At 58.0% G+C, this 27886-nt stretch overlaps 1 protein-coding gene across 1 annotated transcript; it reads right to left on the bottom strand.

Annotated features, from left to right (window-relative positions):
- Positions 1-1929: 1929 nt before the first annotated feature.
- LOC123351579 (T-lymphocyte surface antigen Ly-9-like) lies at positions 1930-27331 on the bottom strand. The gene is made up of 6 exons (XM_044991017.1): positions 26468-27331; positions 16248-16568; positions 15169-15435; positions 5673-5999; positions 4622-4888; positions 1930-3551 (listed from the first exon to the last, which is right to left on the bottom strand). The coding sequence occupies exons 1-6, from the start codon at positions 26523-26525 to the stop codon at positions 3415-3417; spliced, it is 1377 nt and encodes a 458-aa protein (XP_044846952.1). The 5' UTR covers positions 26526-27331; the 3' UTR covers positions 1930-3414.
- Positions 27332-27886: the final 555 nt, after the last annotated feature.

A 27886-nucleotide genomic window follows, 5' to 3' on the forward strand; every position in this document is an offset into this window, starting at 1 on the left:
TTCACAGGTATTTAGGCCCCGAGTGGGATTTTCAAAAGCGCCTAGAAGGTTTGGTGCTTTGTAAACCCCACTAGGTGCCTGGCTGCATCCTTGGGTGCCTGAAAACCTTTGAAACTCTGTCCCTAAGGTGTTGATGTAAGGTCAGACAGGAAGTCCATGGGGGGAGGGGGGTTGTATTTAAGGCCCTGCTGGAAAGGAACTAGCCTCTAAACAGAAGTGAAAGCTGTGTTGCCAACTCTCATGAGTTTGTCATGAGTCTCATGATAAATATTGTTTTCCTTAAAACCCCGGCACCTGGAGTCCAGTGATATGTGGTGATTTCAGCCTTCATTCTTAAAGAACAATGAAGTTTCCAGCTCTTGTGTCTGTGGAGAAAGCTTCAAAATGTGACCCCAGTGCACCTTAAAGGCTCAAAAAGCAGAATATAAAGAAAAAAACCCACCAAATCTATTATTTTTTATACAAACTGATTATTTTAAAGCCAATCTCAGGATTTTTGGTGAACCGGATTCTCCATTTCTGAACATTTGGTGTTGGCAATAATCTGCAAGTGACTTGAAAGTGTCAGTTTCACTCCTGTTTAAAGTCAGTTTCTAGCCTATTATCTGTGGTGGGGCAACACCCCTTAAACCCCCAGGCAGGTGCAGTATAAACTCCCGGGGCCTTCCCCTAATGGGAGGTTTCCAAAAGCTAAAGGATCTAGGCCGAGCTTGATGAGCTGCAGAAAGAGATAGAAAGTCCTCTAGGTCCTTCTACAATCCTTCCCAGAGTTGTATTCAAGAGTTAGTAACAAACTAGGGGTACGTTTACACTTACCTTCCCGGTCGTCGCGGTGAGTTCGACTTCTCGGAGTTCGAACTATCACGTATGATCTAGACGCGATAGTTCGAACTCCGGAAGCGCTGCGGTCGACTCTGGTACTCCACCTCTGCAAACGGCGGTGGCGGAGTCGACGGGGGAGCCGCGAAGTTCGACCCCGCCGTGTCTGGACGGATACGTAGGTCGAACTAGGGTACTTCGAATTCAGCTACGCTATTCACGTAGCTGAATTTGCATACCCTAGTTCGACCCCCTTTCTTAGTGTAGACCAGGCCTAGGAATATACAGTAACATTTTAAACCTACCCAGTGTCATATTAGTGACTTGCCACAAAAGGTCAGAACGTTAGTATTAGAGCTGAGTGGGTCTAATATTTCTTTAATTTTCTTTCTCTATGTAGGAATTAGAAACTGTTATCTGACAGCAGCACTGTACCTCTGTTATAATCTGCAGAAAACCAAGAGTTTTCAGGTGCCCAAGTTGCCTCTGGAATTACGATTAAAGTGCTGCCCCTCACCCCCCGCCTCTGAAATCTGAAATGACACCAGTGTCTGTGCCACCATTTCCTGCCCTGGAGTTCAGACAGATCACTCACCGCCGGGCTGTGAAACCAACAGGAGCAAGAGAAGGGAAGGCCGCAGAGCCCCCTGCATCCTGGCAGCGAGGGGCATGCAGAGCGGGCGGCCGTCAGTCCGTATAACGGGTGTCCTGACCGAACAGAGCCGGAGCGGGTTAGACGGCAGAGTCTGGCTGAGTGGCCGATCCCCAACGGTGCCGAGAGGCTGCAGAGAAATGACCCGTCCCACAGCTCTGCAACTTCCCCCACGAGACGCTCTTTCCTTTGTGGTAAGTGGCGCAATGAGCTCAAAGCAGCCCAGGGCGCTGGGTCGGGGAAGGTTCCTCTAATTGCTCAGGGCTGAAAGGGTCTGAACCAGACACGGCTCCTGCGATACTGGAGGGTTCTGTCTATTGCACCGGAGAGCCTGTCACGCTAGGAATTCTGTTACCCGGGGCCCCTTGACACGGCTCTGGCAATGGAAAGGGCCTTCGACGGGGCACCCAGTACATTGACACACACTGTCAGGGGCCTTTGCACAGCCGGGGGGGTGTGACGGGGGCTTGGCATGAACGAGAATCTGGCCCTGTGTCCCGGGGGGGCTGCGATCCCCTGGCAGCAGAGGGTCTGTAGGTTCTCTGCTGGATAGAGGCCTGCGCAAAGGAATTGAAGGCGCCTCCCCATGGCTGGCAGCTCAGAGCTGGGACAGGGACACAAATCCGGATCGGGTGTGAGCAGGAGGTGCTGAGCATTGTGGGGAAATGGTGACTGAGCCTGGGCCCTGAGGAAACCCCACAGTGAGTGTGATGCCAGTAGCAGGGTTACCCCAGCGATACAAGGATCATGACCCTGTGGAGTGCAGAGGTGGAGACTTTATTTACATGATGGAAAGTTATCCCATGGAACTCATTGCCACTGGATATTATTGCTCTGTCAAGCTTTTGCAGGATTAAAATACAACACACCCTGGACCTGTCTGAATAGCAAGGACATTCATGGCTCTGCTGGGGAGGAGAGAGAGAATGTGGAAGGGACATTAACTCTTTGGCACCAGGGTATAAACCAACTTCTCTGTGTGTGGGTGAGAAAAATTCTTCTCATGTGGGCAGGTTATTCCAGAATTGCCCAGTAGGGGGTGTGTTTCTCCTTCCTCTGAAGTAGCGGACGCAGGGCAGGGCTGGAACAGGGACGCTGGACTACACTGGCCGGGTGTAATTCCTAAGGGCTTGTCTCCACACAGGCTTGGTTTAGAAACCGAGACAGTTACAGAGGTGCAGGGGCTGCACCCAGAGAAGCCCCTTTCCACTGAGACAAGGGCACCCCCAGTCAGGGAGGCAGGGCTTTCACTGGATCCGTAGAAAATCACCCCACTGATCTGCAGTGACACTGGTGCAGAAGCTGGGTCTACACCAGGCTGGAGTCCCCTGTTTTTAGGGCCAGTCCTGGGTTCACGAGGCAGCTGAGTTTCTCCCGGGACAAACCCCTTGGTCCTGGCTCTCCATCACCCTGCCCTGCGCAGTCATCGGCCCCAGAGCACAGTGGGAGGGAAAGTGCCTCCGTGACAGGGTGTTCGGCCCCTTTAACGGCCAGAGGCCGCGGCTGGCCTGCCTGGGGCATTAACCAGGTGCAGCTGGAGGTGAGCTCCTGTCCCCAGAGAGCCGGGTGCCATGGAGGGGGGAGAGCCCGGGGGGGAGCGGGCATGGCAGGGAGTCACTGGGAAAGGTTTACACGCTGGGACAATACATCAGCCCCAGGGAGGGGTACGGTTAGACACTGGGGTCTTTTCAGAAGGACGATGGGAGGAAACTGAGGCAGGCGCACCTGTTGTGCTGCCGGCGGCTGCCAGAGGGCGCCACTGAGCAGGGCGCATTCTCCAGCACATCTCCCGCCCCACAGAGGGACCCGATACTTCCCCTCCTCCCACTCAGTGACGTTCACCCTTCGGAAGCTGCGAGCGAGCGGCCCCCGGAGCATCCTCGGGCTGGGGGGCTGGGAACGCCCAGGCGGGATTGGCAGGCGCAGTGGCAGCTCCTCTGTTCTCAGTCCCGTCTCCGCGCCCTGCCGGGGAGGACGTGCACCGCGATGATCCCGGCGCTCAGGGCTCCCAGCACCAGCAGCAGGACGATCCCCTTGAGGTGGCAGTAGGACAGCGAGGAGGCCGGGGCTGGTGGGGGAGCTGAAGGTGATGGCGTCAGTTCATGCAGGGGGCAACCGGCGATGCCCCAAGAGCGCAGCAGGGGCAGGGGTGGGGGTGCCTGGGAACCTGCCCCCCGCTCCATACGGGGCAGGAGGAGACGCTGGGCAGCCAGGGCAGAGTCTGGGCCGGGCCCCACTGACCTCGGCTCCGGTGTCCCCTCTGGGGTCAGCAGCCGCGTCCTGCCCCCAGGCACAGGAGCCCCCGTCCCCAGAGCGGGGCCCAGAGGCTCTGACGCGGCTCAGACTCCTCCTGAGCAGAGTGAGGTGATGGGGCCCAACACAGCCCTGGGACCCCCCCTCTGAGCCCCTCGCTCCGCCGGCTCCTCCCTGTGCCCCCCACCCGTGAGCAGCTCCTCCCCCCTGGGCAGGGTGGGGCTGTGACCCCCCCCCGGGCAGCCTGCGCTGATGTTCCTGCCCCTCCCCCTGCTCCCTCCCGGGTAGGAGCCTTCTCAGAGCCGGGGGAGGGGATGGGGGGGCTGATGCGGCCCCTTATGTGAGTCAGTGTTTGAGATCAGGCGTGTTCAATAACTAAACTTCTCAGGGTTCCCCCATGTCCCCCCATCCCCCCATATCTCAGCCTGCGCACGGCTCCCCTTGGGCCCAGGCTGCTCCCCATTGACTCTGCGACGCTGCTCTGGTGTCACAGATGAATGAGGGGCCAACCACTGCCTGCCTGGCAGGTTCCAGGCTAAGATCTGCAGCGAGGTGGCTTCTGGGGGTGCGGGGGGCAGGTTCCCTTTGGGATCAAAGCCCTGGGACGGGTGCAAAGGCAGCGACCCGATGCCACCTCCCCCCGTGTGCGCACTGGGCAGCGCCACCCTGCAGAGGGAGTTGTGCCTGGCAGGGTACAATTCGGTTCTCAGGAAATGTTCTCTTTGCTGGCCTGTAACACAAGCCGGGCTATAAAACTGTCAGTGTTAGGAGCCTGATCCTGCCAGTGCCCTGGGAGATGAGCCCATGGCAGACTGGCAGGAGGGGTCCGTTACCTGCTCTAGACGTGCAGGGTTTGTTTCTGTTTTAAACAGGAGTCTTTCCCGCAGCGGGACTTACCTGCACAAAGGCCCGTTGCAGAGGCGGTTGTGGAGCTGTGACTGGCGGGGTTCTGGGCTGTGCAGGTGACATTCAGGGGAGCATCCCGGGGGCGCAGAGAGATGTGCAGAATGGACCCATTGGGTACCACAGCGCCCCCTGCTGTGTGGGTCCAGCTGTAGGTCACATTGTCCCCTCCATCCCCGACGGTGCAGCGCAGGTTGTAGTTACAGGTTTCAGTCACACAGGTCACTGGGTCACAGAGGACAGTTGGCTCCGGTACTTGCTCTGCCGGGGGGAGAGAAACGTGGAATGGGCTGAACTTCCTGCAGCATCTTGCTAGCGGCTGCCTGGATGCGCTGGGGGAAGCCGAGTGCAAGGAGCTGTCTGGCTGCTCCAGCACGGTTGCGGCAGGGGCCGGGGATCAGGGCAACAGCAGCCAGGGCGGGGGAAGGAGGTTGCAGAGGAGAAGTGGGCAGAGAGGCAGAGCTGGGGGTTGGCGGGGGAAGGAACAGGAGCGAGGGGGAGGAGAAGCAGCCGCACTAAGAGGTCTGCACAGACGCTGGGGCCCAGGGCCGCCCAGAGGATTCCGGGGGCCTGGGGTCTTCGGCGGGGGGGGGCTTTCCGTTCTGGGACCCGATGCCGAAGTGCCCCGAAGACCCGCGTGGGGCCCCCAGCCGCCGCAGTGCAGCCGGGTCTTCTGCGGTAATTCGGCGGCGGGTCCTGGAACAGAAGGGCCCCCCGCTGCCGAATTACAGCCGAAGACCCGGCTGCGCTTCTGCGGTAATTCGCTGGCGGGGGGTCCTTCCACCCCGGAGCGGAAGGACCCTCCGCCGGCGAAGACCGGGAACGGAAGAAGCTCCAGGACCCGCGAGAGTTTTCCGGAGCCCCCGGAGCGAGTGAAGGACCCCGCTGCAGGGGCCCCGAAAAACTCTGGTGGGGGCCTATTGCCCCTCTTGCCCCCCCTCCCCTGTGCGGTCCTGCTGGGGCCCTGCAGCCCTTGATCTCCCAGAGGCGCTTCCTGAGCAGGGCAGGTTCCAGCTTCCCCCGGGTTCATCGGCCCCACACTTACCGTACACGCGCAGCGTGTAGTTTCTGTGGATGCTGGAAGTGCCTGGAGCTGTGGTGATCTGAGCTCCGTAGGTGCCCGTGTCCTGCATCCTCAGGCTGGTGATCTGAAGCGAGTTGCTCTCGGGGACTCTCAGGCGTCCCTCGTAGGGTGGGTCGGACACAATGAATGCGGGGGGGTTTCCTGCTACCACAGTTACTATGCTCCTCGTTGTGTTTACTGTCCAGGCAGCAATTCGAACTTGCTCTGCTGGGATCCCCAGGGGGAAAGTGACGGAGCCCCCCACAATCCTGCTCAGCTCCGTCGCGCCTGCCCCAGCTCTGCCGGGCCCTGCCCCACGAGAGAGGAACAGGAGCCTTTTGGACCAGATCGACCACACGCCCCGTCAGAACCCCCCCCCGGCGGCCGGAGGAGGAATGACATCGCTTCCCGGCCGGCCGGAGCTGATCAAAGCCGCATCCCAGACATTTTGGGCACCGCTTTTTGGTGCCCTCAAACCTTGGCACCCCAGGGGGCCGCCTCGTTTGCCTAATGGTTGCACCGGCTCTGCCCGGGAACCCGGGGGCGCTAGGTGGGAGGGGGAGAGGGAGGGGACGGTACCGTTTCCTATGGACAAAGTTAGTGTGGATTGTGAGTTGTGCAGAGGGGAGTTTCTCTCAGCTTGTGTCCCTGGGGCAGGGAGTCAGTGCTGTGTTTACAGACAGGTGCAGGGTGATTAAGATATGAAAAGGCTGGTAATTAAATGAAGGGTCTGGAAGTGGTTAGATGAGCCTGTCAAACAGGAATCCCTGTGTGGGTGGGGGGTGAGGAGAGAGCCCAGGGGACTCAGAAGAAACACAGCGGAGCCCTCTGAGCCCAGGCTACACTCAGAACAGAGGAAGGTGTGAGGGGCGTAGGAGAACAGAAGGGGCCGAAGCCCAGGGCAGGGCTGGCAGTGGCACAGAGAAGCTCCCACGCTCCCTGTGGTCCTGATGTGGCCCCATCACCGCAGCATCTGAGCTCCTCACAGCACAGCCCCTGGGTGAGGCAGAGCTGGGCTGTTACCCCCATTGCACAGATGGGCACTGAGGCGCACCCAGACTAGCAGCCAGACTTTCACAGGTATTTAGGCCCCGAGTGGGATTTTCAAAAGCCCCTAGAAGGTTTGGTGCTTTGCAAACCCCACTAGGTGCCTGGCTGCATCCTTGGGTGCCTGAAAACCTTTGAAACTCTGTCCCTAAGGTGCTGATGTGAGCTCAGACAGGAAGTCCGTGGGGGGACGGGGGTTGTATTTAAGGCCCTGCTGGAAAGGAACTAGCCTCTGAACAGAAGTGAAAGCTGTGTTCCCAACTCTCATGAGTTTGTCATGAGTTTCTGATAAATATTGTTCTCCTTAAAACTCCGGCACCTGCAGTCCAGTGATATGTGGTGATTTCAACCTTAATTCTTAAAGAACAATGAAGTTTCCAGCTCTTGTGTCTGTGGAGAAAGCTTCAAAATGTGACCCCAGTGCACCTTAAAGGCTCAAAAAGCAGAATGTAAAGGAAAACACCACCAAATCTGTTATTTTTTATACCATCTGATTATTTTAAAGCCAATCTCAAGATTTTTGGTGAGCCGGATTCTTCATTTCTGAACATTTGGGGTTGGCAATAATCTGCAAGTGACTTGAAAGTGTCAGTTTCACGCCTGTTTAAAGTCAGTTTCTAGCCTATTATCTGTGGTGGGGCAACACCCCTAGAGCCCCAGGCAGGCGCAGTATAAACTCTCGGGGCCTTCCCCTAATGGTTCGTTTCCAAAAGCTAAAGAATCTAGGCTGAACTTGATAAGCTGCAGAAAGAGATAGAAAGTCCTCTAGGTTCTTCTACAATCCTTCCCAGAGGGCTTGGCTACACTTACAAGTTGCAGCGCTGGTGGAGGCTTTCCAGCGCTGCAACAACACCCCGTCCACACTTGCAGGGCACAACCAGCGCTGCAACTCCCTGGTTGCAGCGCTGGCTGAAAACCCATCCCGGCAGGGGTATAAGGAGTGCAGCGCTGGTGATCCAGCGCTGCCCAGCAGGTGTGGACACTCACCAGCGCTTTACCTGTCCTCCAGGGAATAAGGAGGTATCCCAGAATTCCTGTTCAGCCACTCTGCACATCAGTTTGCACTCTACTGCTCTTGGCTCAGGTGACCCGCCCTGTAAATGCCCCGGGAAATTTTAAAAATCTCCTTCCTGTTTGCTGCAGCCAGGTGTGGAGTGCAATCAGTTTTAATCAGTTACAGGTTGACCATGCCTCCACGCGGCAAACGAGCCCAGCATGGAGCACTGGTGAATTGCAGGACCTCATCAGTGTTTGGGGTGAGGCATCTGTTCAGGCACAGCTGCGCTCCGGCCGTAGGAATTACGATATCTTTGAGCAGATATCAAGGGCCATGCTGGATCGGGGCCATGATCGGGACGCAGTACAATGCAGGGTGAAAAATTAAAGAGCTGCGGAGTGCCTATTACAAGCCCGAGAGGGGAATCGACGATCCGGAGCTGCTCCCACGACCTGCCGTTATTTACAGGGAGATGGATGAGATACTTGGGGGTGACCCCACTGCCAATCCCAGGATAACGATGGACACTTCTGAGCAGGCTGGGGGACAGGAGGAGGAGGCGGAGGAGGCGGCGGAGGCGGAGGCGTGGGGGGGGGAGGAAACCGCGAGTGAAGCTCCTGGCATGGGGGAAGAAACCGCAGATTCCCTGGAGGCATGCAGCCAGGAGCTCTTCTCAAGCCAGGAGGAAAGCACCCAATCGCAGCAGCCAGCAGTTGCAGAAGGACAAGCAGAGGAGAGGAGCGTGTTACCGGTAAGCGGCTTTTATTTTCTGGGTGAAATGTTTTCTGGAGAGGAGGGGGGGTTATGGATGCATGCATGCCAGCCTCTAGATGTGGAATAGCCCGTTGATGTGGGTCTATCACGTCGCGGTAATCTGCCTCAGTTATCTCAGCAAAAGCTTCATCCAGAGCGTGGGGCAATATGCCTGCGCAGGTTTATAGGCAGAGCCACTGTGTCCCTTGTCCCAGTGACGGTGACGCGTCCGCGCCACTCTTCTGCCAGTGGGTGGGTGGGGGGGACCATTTCTGAAACACAGGCAAGCCGCATAGGGTCCCGGGCGGAATCCACATTGCTCTAAAAGAGCCCCCCCGCTGTTCCCTAGTGACTCGCAGTAGGGAAACATCTTCCAGGATTAAGTCCTGTGAAAAATGTTGGGAGACTCTTTAGTGAAGAGATAGGGAGATAAGATCACCCCTGCATCTGCATTTCACTCAACCCCTCTAGCACTCCAGATTACCCGAAGCAACCAGCTCCCCTCTTACACCCAAGCCCCACTTCTCCCCATATAAGCACTGCTACACTCACCATGTCGTGGCTTCTGTAGTGTTATGCGTGGGGTGTAAAAAGAATGCTTAAATAAGAACTCACTCCCTCAGTGTAACAATTCATGTCTGGAGATAGTGGATACACAATGCTGCCCGTGTTAAATGTTGTCATTTCTGTTTCTACAGTGACCTTGACTACTGGACAGCACAGATGTACAACATCAAAGAGACTTCAAAATTTGAGAAAAAAACACAGAAAGATCAAAGAAGACATGCTGAAAACTGTTCTTAATCAGTCTGCTCGAGAGAGTAAGGACTTGAAGGATTGGCGAGAGAAAGAAAGTGCAGGACACGCAAAGAGAAATGCAGTGGCCAAGAGGAAAAACCACGGAGCGGCTGCTAAGCATCCTGGAGCGCCAAGCGGAAGTCTATAGAGTCACTCGTTGCCATGCAAGCAGAGCACTACCGTTGCTACTCCCCCACCCGCCCCGTCCTTTGTGCCTTGTGCCCCAATGTCAGCTCAAACCACCTTTCCCCAGCATCCAGGTTTCTTACCACCACCAGCTGCCTCCAACACCTGTATGTTCCCCAACCAGCCCTGATACCTACCACCACCCTTACCCTCTGCATTCAACCCCCATCACCATGCAGTATATGAACCCTGAAGTGCAGGATTTATTAAACAGCAATCCAGACAGGGCATATGCAAACTTGTGACTGTACAGTTCACCAACCCACACCCCTGCCCTCTTGTGTTCATGAAATGTTGTGTGTCTGTCTGTCTGTCAAGGAAGTTTTTTTCTTTTCAATAAAACAATTCTTGGCTTTGAAAACAGTCTTTATTATAGCAGATAGTGAAAGATACCTTAGCCCAGTAAAGAAAGAGGCACTACAAATCATATTATTATTATGGATAATAGAATAACAGTGTAAGCAGTGCATTCACTCCCATGCAAGGCAGCAAACATTATTGTTGGCTTTCAGCCTCAAATTCTTCCCTCAAGGCATCCCTAATCCTTGTAGCCCTGTGCTGGGCCTCTCTATTAGCCCTGCTCTCTGGCTGTGCATATTCAGCCTCCAGGACTTGAACCTCGGTGGTCCATGCCTCACTGAATGTTTCACCCTTCCCTTCACAAATATTATGGAGGGTACAGCAAGCGCATATAAACGCGCGGGGATGCTGCTTTCCCCCAAGTCTAGCTTCCCATACAAGCAACGCCAGCGGGCTTTTAAAACGCCCAAAAGCACACTCCACAGTCATTCTGCACCGGCTCAGCCTGTAGTTGAACCGGTCCTTGCTCCTGTCAAGCTTCCCTGTATAGGGTTTCATGAGCCAAGGCAGTAACGGGTACGCGGGGGTCTCCAAGGATCACAGTGGGCATTTCGACATCCCCTACTGTGATCTTCCTGTCTGGGAAAAAAGTCCCTGCCTGCATCTTCCTGAACCAGGCCACTGTTCCGAAAGAAATGCGTGCATCATGCACCTTTCCAGGCCAGCCTGTGTAAATGTCAATGAAACGCCCGCGGTTGATCCACAAGCGCCTGGAGAACCATAGAGAAATACCCCTTCCGATTAACGTACTCTGATGCCAGGTGGGGGGGGGGCCAGAATAGGAATATGCGTCCCATCTATCGCCCCTCCACAGTTTAGGGAAACCCATGTGTGCAAAGCCATCCACAATGTCCTGCACGCTCCCCAGGAGTCACGGTCTTTCTTAGCAGGATGCGATTAATTGCCTTGCAAACTTGCATCAAAACGATTCCCACGGTCGACTTTCCCACACCAAACTGGTTCCCGACCGACCGGTAGCTGTCTGGAGTTGCCAGCTTCCAGATTGCAATAGCCACTCGCTTTTCCACCGTCAGGGCAGCTCTCAATCTTGTGTCCTTGCGCCGCAGAGTGGGGGCGAGCTCAGCACACAGTCCCATGAAAGTGGCTTTTTCTCATACGAAAGTTCTGCAGCCATGCTCGTCATCCCAGACTTCCATGACGATGTGATCCCACCACTCAGTGCTTGTTTCCCGAGCCCAAAAAGCGGCGTTCAACGGTGCTGAGCATTTCCGTAAATGCCGCAAGCACTTTAGTGTCACACGCGGCAGGCAAATCCATATTGATATCATCGTCGGAATCCTCACTGTCACTTTGGAGCTGAAAGGAATAGCTGGACTGCCAAACGTGTTGTGCTGGTGACACTCATCAGCAGAGTTCCTCAGCAGATCGGGCTCCATTTGCCACAGAAATCGCGATTCACACAGAGAGTAACAGAAAGACACTCTCACAATGGCGCCAAACGCTGCTGGAAAGAGTGAATGCTGGGATGTGAAGCGATGCACCACGGGGCGCTGGCAAACAGGAAGCGGAATGACCCGCACACTTCCTTCCCCTTCCCACAATACTCAGCGCCAAAACGGCGCCAAAACGGGACGAGGTGCTCTGTGGGATAGCTGCCCACAATGCACCTCTCAATACAGCGCTGGAAAGTGCTGCAAGTGTGGCCACACTGCAGCGCTGGTAGCTGTCAGTGTGGCCACACTCCAGCGCTGGCCCTTCCACAGCTGCATGACCAGCGCTGTAACTCCCAGCGCTGCAACTTGTAAGTGTAGCCAAGACCAGAGTTGTATTCAAGAGTTAGTAACAAACTAGGAATATACAGTAACATTTTAATCCAACCCAGTGTCATATTAGTGATTTGCCACAAGAGGTCAGAACATGTTAGTATTAGAGCTGAGTGGGTCTAATATTTATTTAATTTTCTTTCTCTATATAGGAATTAGAAACTGTTATCTGACAGCAGCACTGGGCCTCTGTTATTAACTTCAGAAAACCAAGAGTTTTCAGGTGCCCAAGTAGCCTCTGGAATCACGATTAAAGTGCTGCCCCGCACCCCCCGCCTCAGAAATCTGAAATGACACCAGTGTCTGTGCCACCATTTCCTGCCCTGGAGTTCAGACAGATCACTCACCGCCGGGCTGTGAAACCAACAGGAGCAAGAGAAGGGAAGGCCGCAGAGCCCCCTCCATCCTGGCAGCGAGGGGCAGGCAGAGCGGGCGGCCGTCAGTCCGTATAACGGGTGTCCTGACCGAACGGAGCCGGAGCGGATTAGATGGCAGAGTCTGGCTGAGTGGCCGATCCCTGATGGTGCCGAGAGGCTGCAGAGAAATGACCCGCCCCACAGCTCTGCAACTTCCCCCACGAGACGCTCTTTCCTTTGTGGTAAGTGGAGCATTGAGCTCAAAGCAGCCCAGGGCGCTGGGTCGGGGAAGGTTCCTCTAATTGCTCAGGGCTGAAAGGGTCTGAACCAGACACGGCTCCTGCGATACTGGGTGGTTCTGTCTATTGCACCGGAGAGCCTGTCACGCTAGGAATTCTGTTACCTGGGGCCCCTTGACACAGCTCTGGCAATGGAAAGGGCCTTCGACGGGGCACCCAGTACATTGACACCCACTGTCAGGGCCCTTTGCGCAGCCAGGGGGGGTATGACGGGGGCTTGGCATGAAGGAGAATCTGGCCCTGTGTCCCGGGAGGCCTGCGATCCCCTGGGAGCAGAGGGTCTGTAGGTTCTCTGCTGGATAGTGGCCTGCGCAAAGGAATTGAAGGTGCCTCCCCATGGCTGGCAGCTCAGAGCTGGGACAGGGACGCAAATCCGGATCGGGTGTGAGCAGGAGGTGCTGAGCATTGTGGGGAAGATGGTGACTGAGCCTGGGCCACGAGGAAACCCTGCAGTGAGTGTGATGCCAGTAGCAGGGTTACTCCAGCGATACAAGGATCATGACCCTGTGGAGTGCAGAGGTGGAGACTTTATTTACCTGATGGAAAGTTATCCCACGGAACTCATTGCCACTGGATAGTGTGGCTCTGTCAAGCTGTGCAGGATTAAAATACAACACACTCTGGACCTGTCTCAATAGCAAGGAATTTCACAGCTCTGCTGGGGAGGAGAGCGAGAACATGGAAGGGATATTAACTGTTTGGCACAGGGTATAAACCAACTTCTCTGTGCGTGGGTGAGAAAAATTCCTCATATGGGCAGGTTATTCCAGAATTGCCCAGTAGGGGGAGTGTTTCTCCTTCCTCTGAAGTAGCGGACATAGGGCAGGGCTGGAGCAGGGACGCTGGACTACACTGGCCGGGTGTAATTCCTAAGGGCTTGTCTCCACACAGGCTTGGTTTAGAAACCGAGACAGTTAAAGAGGTGCAGGGGCTGCACCCAGAGAAGCCCCTTTCCACTGAGACAAGGGCACCCCCAGTCAGGGAGGCAGCGCTTTCACTGGATCCGTAGAAAATCACCCCACTGACCTGCAGCGACACTGGTGCAGCAGCTGGGTCTACGCCAGGCTGGAGTCCCCTGTTTTTAGGGCCAGTCCTGGGTTCACAAGGCAGCTGAGTTTCTCCCGGGACAAACCCCTTGTTCCTGGCTCTCCATCCCCCTGCCCTGCGTAGTCATCGGCCCCAGAGCACAGTGGGCGGGAAAGTGCCTCCGTGACAGGGTGTTCGGCCCCTTTAACGGCCAGAGGCCGGGGCCGGCCTGCCTGGGGCATTAACCAGGTGCAGCTGGAGGTGAGCTCCTGTCCCCAGAGAGCCGGGTGCCATGGACGGGGGAGAGCCCGGGGGGGAGCGGGCACGGCAGGGAGTCACTGGGAAAGGTTTACACGCTGGGACAATAAATGAGCCCCAGGGAGGGGTACGGTTAGACACTGGGGTCTTTTCAGAAAGTGGATGGGAGGAAACTGAGGCAAGCGCACCTGTTGTGCTGCCGGCGGCTGCCAGAGGGCGCCACTGAGCAGGGCGGATTCTCCACCACATCTCCCGCCCCACAGAGGGACCCGAGACTTCCCCTCCTCCCACTCAGTGACGTTCACCCGTCGGAAGCTGCGAGCGAGCGGCCCCCGGAGCATCCTCGGGCTGGGGGGCTGGGAACGCCCAGGCGGGATTGGCAGGCGCTGTGGCAGCTCCTCTGCTCTCAGTCCCGTCTCCGCGCCCTGCCGGGGAGGACGTGCACCGCGATGATCCCGGCGCTCAGGGCTCCCAGCACCAGCAGCAGGACGATCCCCTTGAGGTGGCAGTAGGACAGCGAGGAGGCCGGGGCTGGTGGGGGAGCTAAAGGTGATGGCGTCAGTTCATGCAGGGGGAACCGGCGATGCCGCAGGAGCCCAGCAGGGGCAGGGGTGGGGGTGCCTGGGAACCTGCCCCCCGCTCCGTACGGGGCAGGAGGAGACGCTGGGCAGCCAGGGCAGAGTCTGGGCCGGGCCCCACTGACCTCGGCTCTGGTGTCCCCTCTGGGGTCAGCAGCCGCGTCCTGCCCCCAGGCACAGGAGCCCCCGTCCCCAGAGCGGGGCCCAGAGGCTCTGACGCGGCTCAGACTCCTCCTGAGCAGAGTGAGGGGACGGGGCCCAACACAGCCCTGGGACCCCCCCTCTGAGCCCCTCGCTCCGCTGGCTCCTCCCTGCGCCCCCCACCCGTGAGCAGCTCCTCCTCCCTGGGCAGGGTGGGGCTTTGACACCCCCCCCCCCGGGCAGCCTGCGCTGATGTTCCTGCCTCTCCCCTGCTCCCTCCCAGGTAGGAGCCTTCTCAGAGCCGGGGGAGGGGATGGGGGGGCTGATGCGGCCCCTTGTGTGAGTCAGTGTTTGAGATCAGGCGTGTTCAATAACTAAACTTGTCGGGGTTCCCCCCATCCCCCCACGTCCCCCCCATATCTCAGCCTGCGCACGGCTCCCCTTGGGCCCAGGCTGCTCCCCACTGACCCTGCGACGCTGCTCTGGTGTCACAGACAGATCAGGGGCCAGCTGCTCCCTGGCAGGTTCCAGGCTAAGATCTGCAGCGAGGTGGCTTCTGGGGCTGCGGGGGGCCAGGTTCCGTTTGGGATCAAAGCCCTGGGACTGGTGCAAAGGCAGCGACCCGATGCCAGCTCCCCCCGTGTTCACACTGGGGAGCGCCACCCTGCAGAGGGAGTTGTGCCTGGGAGGGTACAATTGGGTTCTCAGGAAATGTTCTCTTTGCTGGCCTGTAACACAAGCAGGGCTATAAAACTGTCACTGTTAGGAGCCTGATCCTGCCAGTGCCCTGGGAGATGAGCCCGGGGCAGACTGGCAGGAGGGGTCCGTTAGCTGCTCTAGACGTGCAGGGTTTGTGTCTGTTTTAAACAGGAGTCTTTCCCGCAGAGGGACTTACCTGCACAAAGGCCCTTTGCAGAGGCGGTTGTGGAGCTGTGACTGACGGGGTTCTGGGCTGTGCAGGTGACATTCACGGGAGCATCCCGGGGGAGCAGAGAGATGTGCAGAACGGACCCATTGGGTACCACAGCGCCCCCTGCTGTGTGAGTCGAGCTGTAGGTCACATTGTCCCCTCCATCCCCGACGGTGCAGCGCAGGTTGTAGTTACAGGTTTCAGTCACACAGGTCACTGAGTCACAGAGGACAGTTGGCTCCGGTACTTGCTCTGCCGGGGGGAGAGAAACGTGGAATGGGCTGAAATTCCTGCAGCATCTTGCTAGCGGCTGCCTGGATGTGCTGGGGGAAGCCGAGTGCAAGGAGCTGTCTGGCTGCTCCAGCACGGCTGGGGCAGGGGCAGGGGCAGGGGATCAGGGCAACAGCAGCCAGGGCGGGGGAAGGAGGTTGCAGAGGAGAAGTGGGCAGAGAGGCAGAGCTGGGAGGGTAACGGGGGGATGGTGGTGGGGGAAGGAACAGGAGCGAGGGGGAGGAGAAGCAGCCGCACTAAGAGGTCTGCACAGACGCTGGGGCCCGGGGCCGCCCAGAGGATTCCGGGGGCCTGGGGTCTTCGGCGGGGGGGGGGGGACCCTTCCGTTCTGGGACCCGCCGCCGAAGTGCTCCGAAGACCCGCGTGGGGCCCCCAGCCGCCGCAGTGTAGCCGGGTCTTCTGCGGTAATTCGGCGGCGGGTCCCGGAACGGAAGGGCTCCCCGCTGCCGAATTACAGCCGAAGACCCGGCTGCGCTTCGGTGGTAATTCGCCGGCGAGGGGGTCCTTCCACCCCGGAGCGGAAGGACCCTCCTCCGGCGAAGACCGGGAGCGGAAGAAGCTCCAGGACCCGCGAGAGTTTTCCGGAGCCCCCGGAGCGAGTGAAGGACCCCGCTGCAGGGGCCCCGAAAAACTCTGGTGGGGGCCTATTGCCCCTCTTGCCCCCCCTCCCCTGTGCGGTCCTGCTGGGGCCCTGCAGCCCTTGATCTCCCAGAGGCGCTTCCTGAGCAGGGCGGGTTCCAGCTTCCCCCGGGGTTCATCGGCCCCACACTCACTGTACACGCGCAGCAGGAAGGCTCTGTGGATGGTGCCTGTAGCTGTGCTGATCTGAGCTCCGTAGGTGCCCGTGTCCTCCATCCTCAGGCTGGTGATCTGAAGCGAGTTGCTCTCGGGGACTCTCAGGCGTCCCTCGTAGGATGGGTCGGTCACAATGAATGCGGGGGGGTTTCCTGCTACCACAGTTACTATACTCCTCGTTGTGTTTACTGTCCAGGCAACAGCTCTAACTTGCTCTGCTGGGATCCCCAGGGGGAAAGTGACGGAGCCCCCCACAATCCTGCTCAGCTCCGTCGCGCCTGCCCCAGCTCTGCCGGGCCCTGCCCCACGAGAGAGGAACCGGAGCCTTTTGGACCAGATCGACCACACGCCCCGTCAGAACCCCCACCCCACCCCCGGCGGCCGGAGGAGGAATGACATCGCTTCCCGGCGCCCGGAGCTGATCAAAGCCGCATCCCAGACATTTTGGGCACCGCTTTTTGGTGCCCTCAAACCTTGGCACCCCAGGGGGCCGCCTAGTTTGCCTAATGGTTGCACCGGCCCTGCCCGGGAACCGGGGGCGCTAGGTGGGAGGGGGAGAGGGAGGGGAGGGTACCGTTTCCTATGGACAAAGTTAGTGTGCATTGTGAGTTGTGCAGAGGGGAGTTTCTCTCAGCTTGTGTCCCTGGGGCAGGGAGTCAGTGCTGTGTTTACAGACAGAGGCAGGGTGATTAAGATAAGAAAAGGCTGGTAATTAAATGAAGGATCTGGAAGTGGTTAGATGAACCTGTCAAACAGGAATCCCTGTGTGGGTGGGGGGTGAGGAGAGAGCCCAGGGGACTCAGAAGAAACACAGCGGAGCCCTCTGAGCCCAGGCTACACTCAGAACAGAGGAAGGTGCGAGGGCCGTAGGAGAACAGAAGGGGCCGAAGCCCAGGGCAGGGCTGGCAGTGGCACAGAGAAGCTCCCACGCTCCCTGTGGTCCTGATGTGGCCCCATCACCGCAGCATCTGAGCTCCTCACAGCACAGCCCCTGGGTGAGGCAGAGCTGGGCTGTTACCCCCATTGCACAGATGGGCACTGAGGCGCACCCAGACTAGCAGCCAGACTTTCACAGGTATTTAGGCCCCGAGTGGGATTTTCAAAAGTGCCTAGAAGGTTTGGTGCTTTGCAAACCCCACTAGGTGCCTGGCTGCATCCTTGGGTGCCTGAAAACCTTTGAAACTCTGTCCCTAAGGTGCTGATGTGAGCTCAGACAGGAAGTCCGTGGGGGGACGGGGGTTGTATTTAAGGCCCTGCTGGAAAGGAACTAGCCTCTGAACAGAAGTGAAAGCTGTGTTCCCAACTCTCATGAGTTTGTCATGAGTCTCTGATAAATATTGTTCTCCTTAAAACTCCGGCACCTGGAGTCCAGTGATATGTGGTGATTTCAGCCTTAATTCTTAAAGAACAATGAAGTTTCCAGCTCTTGTGTCTGTGGAGAAAGCTTCAAAATGTGACCCCAGTGCATCTTAAAGGCTCAAAAAGCAGAATGTAAAGGAAAACACCACCAAATCTGTTATTTTTTATACCATCTGATTATTTTAAAGCCAATCTCAAGATTTTTGGTGAGCCGGATTCTTCATTTCTGAACATTTGGGGTTGGCAATAATCTGCAAGTGACTTGAAAGTGTCAGTTTCACGCCTGTTTAAAGTCAGTTTCTAGCCTATTATCTGTGGTGGGGCAACACCCCTAGAGCCCCAGGCAGGCGCAGTATAAACTCTCCGGGCCTTCCCCTAATGGTTCATTTCCAAAAGCTAAAGAATCTAGGCTGAACTTGATGAGCTGCAGAAAGAGATAGAAAGTCCTCTAGGTTCTTCTACAATCCTTCCCAGAGTTGTATTCAAGAGTTAGTAACAAACTAGGAATATACAGTAACATTTTAATCCTACCCAGTGTCATATTAGTGACTTGCCACAAGAGGTCAGAACATGTTAGTATTAGAACTGAGTGGGTCTAATATTTATTTATTTTTCTTTCTCTATATAGGAATTAGAAACTGTTATCTGACAGCAGCACTGGGCCTCTGTTTTCAGGTGCCCAAGTAGCCTCTGGAATCACGATTAAAGTGCTGCCCCCCAGCCCCCGCCTCCGAAATCTGAAATGACACCAGTCTCTCTGCCACCATTTCCTGCCCTGGAGTTCAGACAGATCACTCACCGCTGTGCTGTAAAACCAGCAGGAGCAAGAGAAGGGAAGGGTGTCGAGCCCCCTCCATCCTGGCAGCGAGGGGCAGGCAGAGCGGGCGGCCGTCAGTCCATATAACGGGTGCCCTGACCGAACAGAGCCGGAGCCGGAGCAGGTTAGACAGCAGAGTCTGGCTGAGTGGCCGATCCCTGATGGTGCCGAGGGGCTGCAGAGAAATGACCCGCCCCACAGCTCTGCAACTTCCCCCACGAGACACTCTTTCCTTTGTGGTAAGTGGCGCAATGAGCTCAAAGCAGCCCAGGGCGCTGGGCTGGGGAAGGTTCCTCTAATTGCTCAGGGCTGAAAGGGTCTGAACCAGACACGGCTCCTGCGATACTGGAGGGTTCTGTCTATTGCACCGGAGAGCCTGTCACGCTAGGCATTCTCAGTTACTCGTGGCCCCTTGACACGGCTCTGGCAATGGAAAGGGCCTTCAACGGGGCACCCAGTACATTGACACCCACTGTCAGGGCCCTTTGCGCAGCCAGGGGGGTGTGACGGGGGCTTGGCGTGCATGAGAATCTGGCCCTGCGTCCCGGGGGGGCTGCGATCCCCTGGGAGTGGAGGGTCTGTAGGTTCTCTGCTAGATACAGGCCTGAGCAAAGGAATTGAAGGCGCCTCTCCATGGCTGGCAGCTCAGTGCTGGGGCAGGGACACAAATCCAGATCGGGTGTGAGCAGGAGGTGCTGAGCATTGTGGGGAAGATGGTGACTGAGCCTGGGCCCCGAGGAAACCCCGCAGTGTGTGTGATGCCAGTAGCAGGGTTACCCCAGCGATACAAGGATCATGACCCTGTGGAGTGCAGAGGTGGAGACTTTATTTACATGATGGAAAGTTATCCCATGGAACTCATTGCCACTGGATACTGTGGCTGCGTCAAGCTGTGCAGGATTAAAACACAACACACTCTGGACCTGTCTGAATAGCAAGGACATTCATGGCTCTGCTGGGGAGGAGAGAGAGAATGTGGAAGGGACATTAACTGTTTGGCACAGGGTATAAACCAACTTCTCTCTGTGTGTGGGTGAGAAAAATTTCTCATGTGGGCAGGTTATTCCAGAATTGCCCAGTAGGGGGTGTATTTCTCCTTCCTCTGAAGTAGCCGAGGCAGGGCAGGGCTGGAGCAGGGACGCTGGACTACACTGGCCGGGTGTAATTCCTAAGGGCTTGTCTCCACACAGGCTTGGTTTAGAAACCGAGACAGTTACAGAGGTGCAGGGGCTGCACCCAGAGAAGCCCCTTTCCACTGAGACAAGGGCACCCCCGTAAGGGAGGCAGCACTTTCATTGTACCCATAGAAAATCTCCCCACTGATCTGCAGTGACACTGGTGCAGCAGCTGGGTCTACACCAGGCCGGAGTCCCCTGTTTTTAGGGCCAGTCCTGGGTTCACGAGGCAGCTGAGTTTCTCCCGGGACAAACCCCTTGGTCCTGGCTCTCCATCGCCCTGCCCTGCGCAGTCATCGGCCCCAGAGCACAGTGGGAGGGAAAGTGCCTCCGTGACAGGGTGTTCGGCCCCTTTAACGGCCAGAGGCCGGGGCCGGCCTGCCTGGGGCATTAACCAGGTGCAGCTGGAGGTGAGCTCCTGTCCCCAGAGAGCCGGGTGCCATGGAGGGGGGAGAGCCCAGGGGGGAGCGGGCACGGCAGGGAGTCACTGGGAAAGGTTTACACGCTGGGACAATACATCAGCCCCAGGTAGGGGTACGGTTAGACACTGGGGTCTTTTCAGAAGGTGGATGGGAGGAAACTGAGGCAGGCGCACCTGTTGTGCTGCCGGCGGCTGCCAGAGGGCGCCACTGAGCAGGGCGGATTCTCCACCACATCTCCCGCCCCACAGAGGGACCCGATACTTCCCCTCCTCCCACTCAGTGACGTTCACCCGTCGGAAGCTGCGAGCGAGCGGCCCCCGGAGCATCCTCGGGCTGGGGGGCTGGGAACGCCCAGGCGGGATTGGCAGGCGCAGGGGCAGCTCCTCTGCTCTCAGTCCCGTCTCCGCTCCCTGCCGGGGAGGACGTGCACCGCGATGATCCCGGCGCTCAGGGCTCCCAGCACCAGCAGCAGGACGATCCCCTTGAGGTGGCAGTAGGACAGCGAGGAGGCCGGGGCTGGTGGGGGAGCTGAAGGTGATGGCGTCAGTTCATGCAGGGGGCAACCGGCGATGCCCCAAGAGCCCAGCAGGGGCAGGGGTGGGGGTGCCTGGGAACCTGCCCCCCGCTCCATACGGGGCAGGAGGAGACGCTGGGCAGCCAGGGCAGAGTCTGGGCCGGGCCCCACTGACCTCGGCTCCGGTGTCCCCTCTGGGGTCAGCAGCCGCGTCCTGCCCCCAGGCACAGGAGCCCCCGTCCCCAGAGCGGGACCCAGAGGCTCTGACGCGGCTCAGACTCCTCCTGAGCAGAGTGAGGGGACGGGGCCCAACACAGCCCTGGGACCCCCCCTCTGAGCCCCTCGCTCCGCTGGCTCCTCCCTGCGCCCCCCACCCGCGAGCAGCTCCTCCCCCCTGGGCAGGGTGGGGCTGTGACCCCCCCCCCGGCAGCCTGCGCTGATGTTCCTGCCCCTCCCCCTGCTCCCTCCCAGGTAGGAGCCTTCTCAGAGCCGGGGGAGGGGAAGGGGGGGGGGCTGATGCGGCCCCTTGTGTGAGTCAGTGTTTGAGATCAGGCGTGTTCAATAACTAAACTTGTCTGGGTTCCCCCCATCCCCCCTCGTCCCCCATATCTCAGCCTGCGCACGGCTCCCCTTGGGCCCAGGCTGCTCCCCACTGAGCCTGCGACGCTGCTCTGGTGTCACAGATGAATGAGGGGCCAACCACTCCCTGCCTGGCAGGTTACAGGCTAAGATCTGCAGCGAGGTGGCTTCTGGGCTGGGGGCAGGTTCTGGCTGGGATCAAAGCCCTGAGACTGGTGCAAAGGCAGCGACCCGATGCCAGCTCCCCCCGTGTTCGCACTGGGCAGCGCCACCCTGCAGAGGGAGTTGTGCCTGGCAGGGTACAATTGGGTTCTCAGGAAATGTTCTCTTTGCTGGCCTGTAACACAAGCAGGGCTATAAAACTGTCACTGTTAGGAGCCTGATCCTGCCAGTGACCTGGGAGATGAGCCCGTGGCAGACTGGCAGGAGGGGTCCGTTAGCTGCTCTAGACGTGCAGGGTTTGTTTCTGTTTTAAACAGGAGTCTTTCCCGCAGAGGGACTTACCTGCACAAAAGCCCTTTGCAGAGGCGGTTGTGGAGCTGTGACTGGCGGGGTTCTGGGCTGTGCAGGTGACGGCCAGGGGGCTCTGAGATACGTGCAGAATGGCCCCATTGGGTACCACAGCGCCCCCTGCTGTGTGAGTCCAGCTGTAGGTCACATTGTCCCCTCCATCCCCGACGGTGCAGCGCAGGTTGTAGTTACAGGTTTCACTCACACAGGTCACCGAGTCACAGAGGACAGTTGGCTCCGGTACTTGCTCTGCCGGGGGGAGAGAAACATGGAATGGGCTGAAATTCCTGCAGCATCTTGCTAGCGGCTGCCTGGATGCGCTGGGGAAGCCGAGTGCAAGGAGCTGTCTGGCTGCTCCAGCACGGCTGGGGCAGGGGCCGGGGATCAGGGCAACAGCAGCCAGGGCGGGGGAAGGAGGTTGCAGAGGAGAAGTGGGCAGAGAGGCAGAGCTGGGGGGTGGCGGGGGAAGGAACAGGAGCGACGGGGAGGAGAAGCAGCCGCACTAAGAGGTCTGCACAGACGCTGGGGCCCAGGGCTGCCTAGAGGATTCTGGGGGCCTGGGGTCTTCGGCTGGGCGCGGGGGGGCCCTTCCGTTCCGGGACCTGCTGCCAAGTGCCCCGAAGACCCGCCCGGGGCCCCCACCCGCCGCAGTGCAGCCGGGTCTTTCGTGATAATTTGGCGGCTGGGGGCCCCCACCGCAGGTCTCCGTGGCACTTCCGCGGCTGGTCCCGGAACGGAAGGGCCCCTTCGCGGCAGAATTACAGCCGAAGACCCGGCTGCGCTTCGGCGTTAATTCGCCGGCGGGGGATCCTTCCACCCCGGAGCAGGAGGACCCTCCACCGGTGAAGACCGGGAGCGGAAGAAGCTCCGGGACCGGCGAGAGTTTTCCGGAGCCCCTGGAGCGAGTGAAGGACCCCGCTCCAGGGGCCCCGAAAAACTCTCGTGGGGGCCCCTGCGGGGCCTGGGGCCTATTGCCCCTCTTGCCCTCCCCCCCTGCCCCAGGCGGTCCTGCTGGGACCCTGCAGCCCTTGAAATCCCAGAGGCGCTTCCTGAGCAGGGCGGGTTCCAGCTTCCCCCGGGGTTCATCGGCCCCACACTTACTGTACACGCGCAGCAGGAAGGATCTGTGGATGATGCCTGGAGCTGTGATCTGAGCGCTGTGGATGGTGGAAGTGCCTGTTCTGATCTGAGCTCCGTAGGTGCCCGTGTCCTCCATCCTCAGGCTGGTGATCTGAAGCGAATTGTTCTCGGGGACTCTCAGGCGTCCCTCGTAGGATGGGTCTGACACAATGACTGCGGGGGGGTTTCCTGCTGCTACAACTACTATACTCCTCGTTGCGTTTACTGTCCAGGTAACAGTTCTAACTTGCTCTGCTGGGATCCCCAGGGGGAAAGTGACGGAGCCCCCCACAATCCGGCTCAGCTCCATCGCGCCTGCCCCAGCTCTGCCGGACCCTGCCCCACGAGAGAGGAACAGGAGCCTTTAGGACCAGATCGACCACACGCCCTGTCAGAACACCCCCCCCCCCGGCGGCCGGAGGAGGAATGACATCGCTTCCCGGCTGCCCGGAGCTGATCAGAGCCCCAGCGCCGGGTGAGCGTCCCAGACATTTCGGGCACCGCTTTTTGGTGCCCTCAAATCTTGGCGCCCCAGGCAGCCGCCTAGTTTGCCTAATGGTTGCACCGGCCCTGCCCAGGACCCAGGGGGCGCTAGGTGGGAGGGGGAGGGGACGGTACCGTTTCCTATGGAGCTGGACCCAACCCCTCCCAGATTTCAGCTCCTGGTGTCCAGCGCCCCATGGCCAGGCCACCTTCAGCCCTGGGGCTGGGATATTACAGAGCCAGGGGCCAGCTGTCAGATGTGGGTCTGGATCTGGCTTTTGAACACGTCCGATCTCAGAGGGTTGAGATCCGGTAGCAGTAGGAGGCTCTTTCCCTCTGCTGTGAACCAACCACTAGAGGGGGACAGAGGCCGCACGGTGCCAGAGCGGGTTATGGGCTTTCACAGGGGTTTTACCTGCACAGGTTGAGTGGAGGCTGATGATCCTATTACAGCCCAGTGATGGCCGAGTCTGTCTATCCCCTGACCCACTCGTCTCCCTCTGGGGGTTCTTACACTGGGGCCCATCACCCCGGTGTCTGAGCCCCTCCCAAGAGCAAGGGAGACAGCTTGGATTCCTCTCTCCCTGCCCAGCAGGCTCGGGCGGTTTCATGATCCCCACCGGCCGTAGCTGAGCTGGGGATGACGGTGTTGAGTTGGGGGCTAGTGAAGGAAATTTGTCTGAAGAGGTGAATTTGCACCTAGCTCTGAATGTGGGGAGGTTTTAGATCCTCAGGGGTGAGGGACCCGCCTAAGGGGCGGGGCAGAGGTTTGGGCTCACAGGGGAGGGGGCTGCAGGATTCCCCAATGAGCCTTGGGGGGCTGGAGCTTGCGGCAGACCCAGCAAAGCCGCCTTTGGCTGGGGAGGGAGCATGAGTCTTTCAGGCCCATGGCAGGGGCTGTTTGTGGGTCCCCCATATCCTTCCTAACTCTGAGCAGGATTTGAGGTGGTTCCCCCAAAGCTCCATAAATTCCCCTGATGCCTGTCCCGTCTTTGTGCACCTCCTGTGGGCAGTGGGAGATGAGGCCACCCCTAGTCTATTTCAGGGGGTGCATTGGACGCTCTCTGTCTAAGGGCACCAGTTAGTTAGGGAAGGGGGTGCTGCCGCCGCCCCTCTGAGTTTCATACAGGAGCAAGGCCACTCGGGAGGGGGGGGCAAGAGGGGCAATAGGCCCCCACGAGAGTTTTTCGGGGCCCCTGGAGCAGGGTCCTTCACTCGCTCCGGGGGCCCTGGAAAACTCTCGCGGGTCCCGGAGCTTCTTCCGCTCCCGGTCTTCGCCTGTGGAGGAGCCCTTCCGCTCCGGGGTGGAAGGACCCGCCGCTGGTGAATTTCTGCCGAAGCGCAGCCGGGTCTTCGGCTGTAATTCGGCGGCGGGGGGCCCTTCCGTTCCGGGACCCGCCGCGGAAGTGCCCCGGAGACCCGCGGAGGGGGCCCCCCGCCGCCGAATTACCGCAGAAGACCCGGCTGCACTGCGGCGGCTGGGGGCCCTGGGCAGGTCTTCGGGGCACTTCGGCGGCGAGTCCCGGAACGGAAGGGCTCCCCCCGCCGCCAAAGACCCCAGGCCCCCAGAATCCTCTGGGCAGCCCTGCAGGAGCTGTGCTCCCGGGCAGAGCTCTTCACTGCACAGAGTTAGTGTGGATTGTGAGTTGTGCAGAGGGGAGTTTCTCTCAGCTTTTGTCCCTGGGGCAGGGAGTCAGTGCTTTGTTTACAAACAGGTGCAGGGTGATTAAGATAAGGAAAGGCTGGTAATTAAATGAAGGATCTGGAAGTGGTTAGATGAACCAGTCAAACAGGAATCCCTGTGTGGGTGGGGGGTGAGGAGAGAGCCCAGGGGACTCAGAAGAAACACAGCGGAGCCCTCTGAGCCCAGGCTACACTCAGAACAGAGGAAGGTGTGACGGGTGTAGGAGAACAGAAGGGGCCGAAGCCCAGGGCAGGGCTGGCAGTGGCACAGAGAAGGTCCCACGCTCCCTGTGGTCCTGATGTGGCCCCATCACCGCAGTGTCTGAGCTCCTCACAGCACAGCCCCTGGGTGAGGCAGAGCTGGGCTGTTACCCCCATTGCACAGATGGGCACTGAGGCACACCCAGACTAGCAGCCAGACTTTCACAGGTATTTAGGCCCCGAGTGGGATTTTCAAAAGCGCCTAGAAGGTTCGGTGCTTTGTAAACCCCACTAGGTGCCCGGTGCATCCTTGGGTGCCTGAAAACCTTTGAAACTCTGTCCCTAAGGTGCTGCCCTGAGGTCAGACAGGAAGTCCATGGGGGGAGGGGGGTTGTGTTTAAGGCCCTGCTGGAAAGGAACTAGCCTCTAAACAGAAGTGAAAGCTGTGTTGCCAACTCTCATGAGTTTGTCATGAGTCTCACGATAAATATTGTTTCCTTAAAACCCTGGCACCTGGAGTCCAGTGATATGTGGTGATTTCAGCCTTCATTCTTAAAGAACAATGAAGTTTCCAGCTCTTGTGTCTGTGGAGAAAGCTTCAAAATGTGCCCCCAGTGCACCTTAAAGGCTCAAAAAGCAGAATGTAAAGGAAAACACCACCAAATCTATTATTTTTTATACAATCTGATTATTTTAAAGCCAATCTCAGGATTTTTGGTGAGCCAGATTCCTGATCTTTGAACATTTGGGGTTGGCAATAATCTGCAAGTGACTTGAAAGTGTCAGTTTCACTCCTGTTTAAAGTCAGTTTCTAGCCTATTATTTGTGGTGGGGCAACATCCCTAAAGCCCCAGGCAGGCGCAGTATAAACTCCCGGGGCCTTCCCCTAATGGGACGTTTCCAAAAGCTAAAGGATCTAGGCCGAGCTTGATGAGCTGCAGAAAGAGAGAGAAAGTCCTCTAGGTTCTTCTACAATCCTTCCCAGAGTTGTATTCAAGAGTTAGTAACAAACTAGGAATATACAGTAACATTTGAAACCTACCCAGTGTCCTATTAGTGACTTGCCACAAGAGGTCAGAACATGTTAGTATTAGAGCTGAGTGGGTCTAATATTTATTTATTTTTCTTTCTCTATATAGGAATTAGAAACTGTTATCAGACAGCAGCACTGTGCCTCTGTTATTATCTACAAAAAAACCCAAGCGTTTTCAGGTGGCCAAGTAGCCTCTGGAATCACGATTAAAGTGCTGCCCCTCACCCCCCGCCTCCGAAATCTGAAATGACACCAGTGTCGGTGCCACCATTTCCTGCCCTGGAGTTCAGACAGATCACTCACCGTCGGGCTGTAAAACCAGCAGGAGCAAGAGAAGGGAAGGCCGCAGAGCCCCCTCCATCCTGGCAGCGAGGGGCAGGCAGAGCGGGCGGCCGTCAGTCCATATAACGGGTGTCCTGACCGAACAGAGCCGGAGCGGGTTGGCCGGCAGGGTCTGGCTGAGTGGCCGATCCCTGATGGTGCCGAGAGGCTGCAGAGAAATGACCCGCCCCACAGCTCTGCAACTTCCCCCACAAGATGCTCTTTCCTTTGTGGTAAGTGGCGCAATGAGCTCAAAGCAGCCCAGGGCGCTGGGTCGGGGAAGGTTCCTCTAATTGCTCAGGGCTGAAAGGGTCTGAACCAGACACGGCTCCTGCGATACTGGATGGTTCTGTCTATTGCACCGGAGAGCCTGTCACGCTAGGAATTCTGTTACCCGGGGCCCCTTGACACGGCTCTGGCAATGGAAAGGGCCTTCGACGGGGCACCCAGTACATTGACACCCACTGTCAGGGCCCTTTGCGCAGCCAGGGGGGTGTGCCGGGGGCTTGGTGTGAATGAGAATCTGGCCCTGTGTCCCGGGGGGCTGCGATCCCCTGGGAGCGGAGGGTCTGTAGGTTTTCTGCTGGATAGAGGCCTGCACAAAGGAATTGAAGGCGCCTCCCCATGGCTGGCAGCTCAGAGCTGGGACAGGGACACAAATCCGGATCGGGTGTGAGCAGGAGGTGCTGAGCATTGTGGGGAAGATGGTGACTGAGCCTGGGCCCCGAGGAAACCCCACAGTGAGTGTGATGCCAGTAGCAGGGTTACCCCAGAGATACAAGGAGCATGACCCTGTGGAGTGCAGAGGTGGAGACTTTATTTACATGATGGAAAGTTATCCCGCGGAACTCATTGCCACTGGGTATTATCGCTCTGTCAAGCTGTGCAGGATTAAAACACAACACACTCTGGACCTGTCTCAATAGCAAGGACATTCACGGCTCAGCTGGGGAGGAGAGAGAGAATGTGGAAGGGACATAAATGTTTGGCACAGGGTATAAACCAACTTCTCTCTGTGTGGGTAAGAAAAATTCCTCATGCGGGCAGGTTATTCCAGAATTGCCCCGTAGGGGGTGTATTTCTCCTTCCTCTGAAGTAGCGGACGGAGGGCAGGGCTGGAGCAGGGACGCTGGACTACACTGGCCGGGTGTAATTCCTAAGGGCTTGTCTCCACCCAGGCTTGGTTTAGAAACCGAGACAGTTAAAGAGGTGCAGGGGCTGCACCCAGAGAAGCCCCTTTCCACTGAGACAAGGGCACCCCCAGTCAGGGAGGCAGCGCTTTCACTGTACCCGTAGAAAATCACCCCACTGATCTGCAGTGACACTGGTGCAGCAGCTGGGTCTACGCCAGGCTGGAGTCCCCTGTTTTTAGGGCCAGTCCTGGGTTCACGAGGCAGCTGA

Source organism: Mauremys mutica, chromosome 17 (assembly GCF_020497125.1).
Source record: "Mauremys mutica isolate MM-2020 ecotype Southern chromosome 17, ASM2049712v1, whole genome shotgun sequence".
NCBI classification, from domain to species: domain Eukaryota; kingdom Metazoa; phylum Chordata; order Testudines; family Geoemydidae; genus Mauremys; species Mauremys mutica.